Source organism: Aphanomyces astaci, assembly GCF_000520075.1.
Source record: "Aphanomyces astaci strain APO3 unplaced genomic scaffold supercont1.7, whole genome shotgun sequence".
Lineage (NCBI taxonomy): Eukaryota > Oomycota > Saprolegniomycetes > Saprolegniales > Verrucalvaceae > Aphanomyces > Aphanomyces astaci.
Genome location: NW_009798270.1, coordinates 1,664,779 through 1,671,950, shown reverse-complemented (window position 1 = coordinate 1,671,950; position 7,172 = coordinate 1,664,779). Strand labels below are relative to the sequence as shown.

The 7,172-nt window shown below is 48.7% G+C and overlaps 2 protein-coding genes across 2 annotated transcripts; one reads left to right on the top strand and one right to left on the bottom strand.

Annotated features, from left to right (window-relative positions):
- Positions 1-358: 358 nt before the first annotated feature.
- Positions 359-902, top strand: H257_04479 (hypothetical protein; the record flags this gene model as incomplete). Its single annotated transcript, XM_009829011.1, has 2 exons — positions 359-401; positions 649-902. 2 exons carry the CDS (start codon positions 359-361, stop codon positions 900-902), a joined length of 297 nt encoding a protein of 98 aa, XP_009827313.1.
- Positions 903-1,572: 670 nt separating this feature from the next.
- H257_04478 (hypothetical protein) lies at positions 1,573-2,848 on the bottom strand (the record flags this gene model as incomplete). The annotated part of the gene is made up of 3 exons (XM_009829010.1): positions 1,573-1,886; positions 1,919-2,296; positions 2,350-2,848. The coding sequence occupies 3 exons, from the start codon at positions 2,846-2,848 to the stop codon at positions 1,573-1,575; spliced, it is 1,191 nt and encodes a 396-aa protein (XP_009827312.1).
- Between the last annotated feature and the right edge of the window lie 4,324 nt (positions 2,849-7,172).

Below are 7,172 nucleotides of genomic sequence, written 5' to 3'. Positions count from 1 at the left end.
TATTCCTTGTCACCATCCGATTATATATTACTAGTACCCCGGAATACGTTCAGCTGTAGTGTCGTACCAACAATTCAGATGTAATACAATTCCTTATTTAAGTACCTTGATGCGCATCCACCTCACTCGAGACTCTACCTCAACACATGAGTTGACAGGTGGCGTCTGTTCTGTGGTTTTCAGCAAAATTTATGTGGCAGGAATGTGAACTCTGCGAACATCAGTTCGAAAATGCTACTACAGTATGTTAGTACTAACTATCTGTGTAGACAGTTATACAAAGTTCGAAACAAGCGACAACGGAAGAACTTTTCGACGTTGCATCTTTGTCCCAGCATGCTTTGTGAACTGCGTCGACATGTGCAAAAAACTGGTTACGCTGGATGGGTGCCACCTGAAGGGTATAACAGTAAGCCCGGGGAATTCCTGGCTGCTAGTATGAGAGACGGGTCCAACGAGAACCTCCTCGTGGCACTAGCAATTGTGCCCATTGAGAGCGAAGTCGAATGGACATGGTTTCTCCAATAGCTTAAACAGTCGAAGTTGAGCATCCCTGCACGATTTTTGTTTGTATCCGATCGGTGGAAAGGTGCGAACCTATCCTACTGTGTCGCACATGATAGCTTTCGTGTAAGTGACACTATTTAGGGCTAACCAATGCCATTCGTATCGAGTTTCCTGAGAGCTGGAACCGGTTCTGCATGTATCATGTGTTCAACAATATCCGCACCAAGAAGATTGCAGTCAATGACTTGGACAAGACGACAATTTACGGCGTAGCAGACGCACGTTCCAAGGATGCGTTCGAATCGTCGATGCTCACGCTCAAGGCCAATCTTCCCCGGGCGTACCAGTACCTCGTCGACATTCAACCTGGAAGCGAAGGATGGGTTCAGTATTAATTGTAAGTAAGCAATTGGTCGTTACCTATCTTGTCAACCTTGTCAAGTGCACATCACAGCTGTAACGTTAACATTGTAAGTATGCTTCAATTTTTAATTCGAGTTCACGAAGTCATCCGGATGACAAATCCGGATACGAACGGCACATCACTCCCACCAACGATCCAAACGCAACAGAATGCCAAGCAATGTCGTGCCCCATAGGGAGCAACGTCAAAAGACCCGCGCTCAGTAGTCGTGGGCCCGCTTCGGCCTGCCGATTGATTTGCTGAGCCGGATACCGGCGTCCGTCTCTGTCTATGGGAGTGCCAGGCATTGTAAGGTATTATGTTGTCGTGATATTGCGCAAGCAAACCACCGGTCAAAAATGCTTATACATTCAAAATGAACCTGCCTAACTGACGATTCTGTAGATTGGTTTGAGCCATCAAGGTCAACTGACTCGTCAAGAATGTCGGAGGTATCGTCCAATTCTTGAATGAAATCATCACCATTTGGCATTTGACGTAGCTTCGACATCAAGATTGCCGCCGACTCCTCTTCCGCGGCTGACGTTGGACTTGCAGTTCCTTCGTGAACAGGTACTTCCGCACCATTGATGAGATTGCACTTGACAAAACCACGTACAATCGTAGACTTGGGCATTGCTTCCCACGCTTCGTTGACCCATTCAACGAGATTGTCGCGAGACGGTGGTCGCAACTTGAATGAAGGTTGCACTTGATCTGTCTTGGTTTTGTATTTCATGGCGCAGATATGTGACCCAACGAAGGCGCATGGACGCTTTCAACGGCTTCATCCAAGCAACGTCGGCCGGTTGGCAAACCCGCTTGAAGGTAGGTGGATTCTTCTCGAGCAATACGTCCAAGGATTCGGCGCAGGCGACCACGTCGTCACTGAAGTGGGTGCTGAAGTCGTCCCACAATAGTAGGATTTTCTTCATGTTTTTGTCCTTGCGGTATCCAAAGTAGTACTGAGAAATTCCTAGGAAATGTGACCATTCCACGATGCCGTACGGTTGCCGTACAAGCGCGATGCGTGGCGTTCATGGAGTTCTTCAACCTCGGGGCACACCACAGGGCCAAATCCGTTCCGCTTGGTGAGGTTCTCGACGACTGTTGCCTTCACCTTTGGTGCTCTTGACTTTAGGACCAAGAACATGGGGTACTTCGTTCCCTTGTTGTCGGCGAGCAGCATGGCCGTCATCCTGTCCTTTTCGTGGCCGGAGCAGCGAATCCACCCGGTATTGGCCCCGCAGCGATCAATGGCGTGTTTGGGGATGTACTCAAAGTTGATTCCGGTTTGATCGGCATTGTAGATGTCGTCGATGGCTTCCGTTTGCACCAACTGGCGGATTCGGTTGCTGAACGCTGCTAGAGCCGCCTCCCCTCGTTCTAGATTAGACTGCCTGGACCTTGAGACTTGGCCCGCATAGCTAGTTTCCAACGCTTGATAAAGCCCGAAATCCACGATGGGCTTTCCTTGAACCGATTGTCGGTCAAGCCGAGGTCTTTAGCCACCTCCAGTGCCTTGCATTGCAAGAGGAACTTGCTTACTGGGATACCCTCAGATCGCATATCGCACACCCATTGCGGAATTTGTTCCTCATATTCACTTGATAAGGTGGTTGCACATCCAGCGGGGCGACAGATGTTCTGGGTTGTAGTCGCTGGGATGTTTGCCATCTTGGTGATGTGGGGGCGGTTGTGTTCCCATCGCAGCACACGTTTGAAGGCTGACGACCGAGCAATCCCTTCGGCGCCCCAGAAAAAAGTGTCCAAAGCCGAGTCCATGGAATGCTGCTTCCGCCAATTGATGATGTGGAGCTGCTTGGCGTAACTAAAGTAGTGCCGTCGGTGCTGTGGAGGTCCATTCCGTCGGCAGTTCTTTACTACTGGTCGTCCTATTGCCTTCCTGTGGGGAGCTTTGGTACTCGGTGGTGCCATCCAAGTTTTGAATGTGACCGTAGTCATGTGAATGACACGCAAATTTCCCGCTCAGTAAATACTCTTAAATAGGATATGTAATAAGATTCTAAAGGTCACCAATATCGAGGGGTCACCTTGGTAATTTAAGTTTTCAAGTACTATATTTGGTTTTACCATTCACACATGACAACGGATCAGTATGTTATTAACAGTAAACATTCAATGCAATAAAATCCAAGGAAAACGAATCTGTATTTAAAAAGTTTACACTACAGTATTAATACCATGACCTGCATACACTGCTCATGCGTTCCTCTTGTTCCAGACGCGTATCCATTAATTCCACTGTAATCGCGTCATCCTCAACCACATTGCTCCGAGGGATCTTGTAGTTCCCGCCATTGACCCCAACAATCGCATGCATTACCCGTCGCCAGGTTCGAAACGTCTCCTCCAAAGTCAATGATGGCAGACTTGAACGATTCCTTGACAGGTCCTTCATGGACCGACATTCCATTTTCTGCTGCAGTGACTGAATAGAGTTGAAGAAGCCCAGGTCTAGAACTTTCAGGTCCTCAGTCGCCGGACCTGAACGTTCTAGACATGGGCTTCTTCAATTCTATTGTGCCAATTACGCTCAGTTGCCGCTTGAACAAACAAGGCATCGTCGACAGCAATGTGCCTCATTTGTGCTTACTTGCTGAAGCTCTTGTACAGCGCCATGCGCTTGTCGTTTGTCAAATTTGATTTGGAATTTATATTGCGAGCAGACATGGAGGCGTAGCAAGTGCGAATATGGTCATATAATTCAACAAAAAATATGATCAGAATCGCCTCAATAAGAAGATTTCGCAAGCGTCGGTTATTTGTTCGCGTTCAGCTCACGCAACAACAACGGCAGCGGCAACGACAGATATTTTTTTATGATCTATCAAAAACCTCGCCCATTGGCTAATCCATTCATGCTAGATTATGATTGGCTACTCAGAAAACAGCCTTTCAAGGATCATACTTCAGAAAATGTGCTGCACTTCACAACACCCACGCGGACACCCACCATGGACGTTGCAGACACTCCCGCCAGGAACACGATATCCTCACAAAGCCCACAAACCGAGGTGGGGGACTCAACCTCGTTGTACGAGCTCACATTTGAGCCTATGGTCAAAGAGACTGTCGGTGAGCGCAACACGTCCGCTGTAAGGATGGCAACGTTCGTCTGTGGTGGTGCGTCGTTGAGTGAAATCAATCGTTTTCTCGTCCTTACCATGGATGACTGCCAAACGAGACTTCTTTATTCCAAGGAAGTAGTAGCCGTAGAGGAAGTGCATCAGTGTTGGGGCTGTCGTGTCGGTGGAAGATAACAGACTCAATGGCGCTCATGGGTATCGACGAGCAGCCAGAAGGGCGTGCGTTTGGAAATGGCGCGTAAGTGCGAAACTACCAAACTTACAGACTAACCAATCAAACGCCGTCGCGTGGGGGTTTATGAAAGTTGGGCTCTGAACCTCTCCATATCCGGAAATTCCCAGCAAATCGACAATATGACGAAAATACTGTTTTTAACAGTAATTTTTTATGTACGGATGCGCTCAACATGTATCCGGAAATGTTTTGTGTTGTAGTGCAAGTTCCACTACCTTCATTATTTTATCCAATCAATGAACGTAATGGTTTTGATTGGACATAAAAACACTGAGGCTGACATACATACTTGTGCCTCATATCACTAACCTTGGAGAGGTGCAGTAGTCGACACAATGCCCACAAGACACACATGATTCCTTGGGTATCGTTATGCGATGGACGAGTTGGTGGTGGTATACAGGATTATAAACTTGGTTGAAAAACCCACTTTGCATCACTTGTGTACGTAACTACTACAAATAAACACGTAGCGTGAGGGAATGAGTGAATTGGTTGTTCCTCTAAGCATCAGCCATCCTCCAACGCTTCCTTGCACGCCAATCGGACCCCAGCATCAAATGGTACAATCAACAGTCACTGCCACACTTCGTAATGCACTTTCATACAGCTTAGAAGTGTATTTGATGGTGTGGTGATGAGATGCGCAGTGCTGGTGGTCACAAGCGCTGCGCATGTCATCACCATGCCATCAAGTACCCTTCTAGTGAAAAAAAGTAGTGTGAACTTGTTGGTGGTCGATTTAGAGAAAACACAGTCGATGTGACATGGCTAGTCGTGATGATGTACTGCATGTACTGTACAATGGAGCGATGGGGTGGTCACATGTGCAGCAATCGTAGTCACTGGGGTAACGTTAACAGGGTTTTTGGGCATGATTCTGGAGCGTAGGGTGGGGTGGTACTGTAGTGATGGGTGGTAATCACATTGACGGCTAGTCAGTACCCCCATCACCCCCTAATGTAGCGATGTGGCAGGTGTGGGTAACGCCTTGCCAACACCTTGCCCGCACCCAGCTCCTAAGTACCTGGCTCATGACGCACCCTAGTTAATGCTTGCCTGGGAATGTGTCTCAAGGGCAAGTCTGGCTTAGAATCGCTAGGCTAGTGAAGTTCCCCAATGTATCAACCGCACCCGCATCCATTGTATACAAAAGGGCATATTAGTGTAGAAGTAGTGAAGTAGACTAAGAAGATTTCATAGTGATGAGCATTAAGGAGATCTTAGTAGATCCTCAGTTACTTCATTGTGCATTTTGCCCTCAACTGCATACGCTTCCTCCCGCAGTGCTACAATTGGTAGCACTTCCTGGTTTCCTCGCTCCAAGCCCCGTTAACTGGCCGTACGTAGCCAGTCTTCTTAGACGGTCGTGTGGTCGTTTGCAGAGACAGCACATCGCCAAAGGTTTTGAAAACGTGGTCTTTGCTACCCGTTACCTGGTGATAGTCTAAGCATACACGTTCTGAGTGATCTGCTAATACATGCCCCGTAGCAAGACCCGCAAGCCCCAACTCGCGGCCACAAAAGACATAGGCGAACTATTCGACTATCCGGATCTGCCGGTTAAGCTACGCCAAGACATTTGCGTGTTAACCCGTCACCAACGCGTGGATATCAAGAAGTTGCGTGCCCAGATCCCCGAAGGGAAGAACTCCGACGCCCGCAACGCTATCCAAGAGAACACAGACTTATTGATCCACCGGAACGACCAAATCGAAGAACTGATTGAAGGAGTCCTCGACCGCAAGATCCAAGTGTACCAGAAGGCCCGCAAGATCAAGGCTGAAGCGAGAGTAGATCGAAGTTCGAAGTAGAGTAATTCAATTTCACCAGAATAACAAGATGGATGAAGTTTTGCGCACAATGGCAGAATCCTTTCAGCGACATGAACAGCTGTTGGAAATGCTTACCCGTACCCAAGCCGCTCAAGTGGAAGCGAGCGAGCGAATGGCCAGTCAACACATCGAACGAGCGACACAACAAACAGAACTTAGAGTTGAAGGATTAAAAATGCCCAAGTATTTTGGACGAATGGACGAAAGTATTAGCCTATACATCCACCAAGTGACGACCATTTTCAAGGCAAATAATGTGGATTACCAAGAAAACGACGGGACTCAACAGCGATGCATTGCCATGATGGTGGCAAATTTCTGAGGCCTTGCCGCAGCCTGGTACCAAGAACGGCTTTCGCGCGGTGAGTCTCCAAACACCCTAATCGAACTGGAAGAAGAGCTGCGAGCCGAGTTTGAACCCGACGATTTGCAAGATCGGCTGCGTGATCAGCTTTACGAATTGAAGCAAGCCCACTGTGCGAGCTTGACCGAGTATGTTGCCAAGTTCCGACGAATCTGTACGCAAGTGTGCGACATGATCGAGCGCGACAAGGTGTCCTGGTTCCAACGCGGTCTGCGAACCAGAACCCGTGAGGAGCTGCAGTATCGTCGCTGCGAGACTGTGACTCTCGCGATCCAAGTTGCCCTGGACTATGAACGCTCCCACAATTCGACCCTTAATGGTGGTCACACCAGAGACCGCGACCGCTTTCATCGCCACGATAGCCGCCCGCATCAAGGATTTCAAGATCGCCGCCATCAGTTCAACAACCGACACCAAGGAAGTCGCCCACCGCATGCGTATCCTCCACGCCAGCGCCAAGATGATGACATGGAAGTAGACAACGCCCAAGTACAACACCGTGGACAACGCCAAGTAGGCCCCTGTTACAACTGCGGACGCATGGGCCACAGAATCAGTGACTGCCGCTCTCAACCCCGGAACAATCAAGGAAGAAGCCAAGCTCAACCCCAGCGCAACAACAACTCAAGACATGCCAACCGGCCTCAGCGACCCCAGCGCAATACACCAAGTCGTCAGCACAATGCTCAAGTAACCGAAGTCAACAGCGACACAGAAG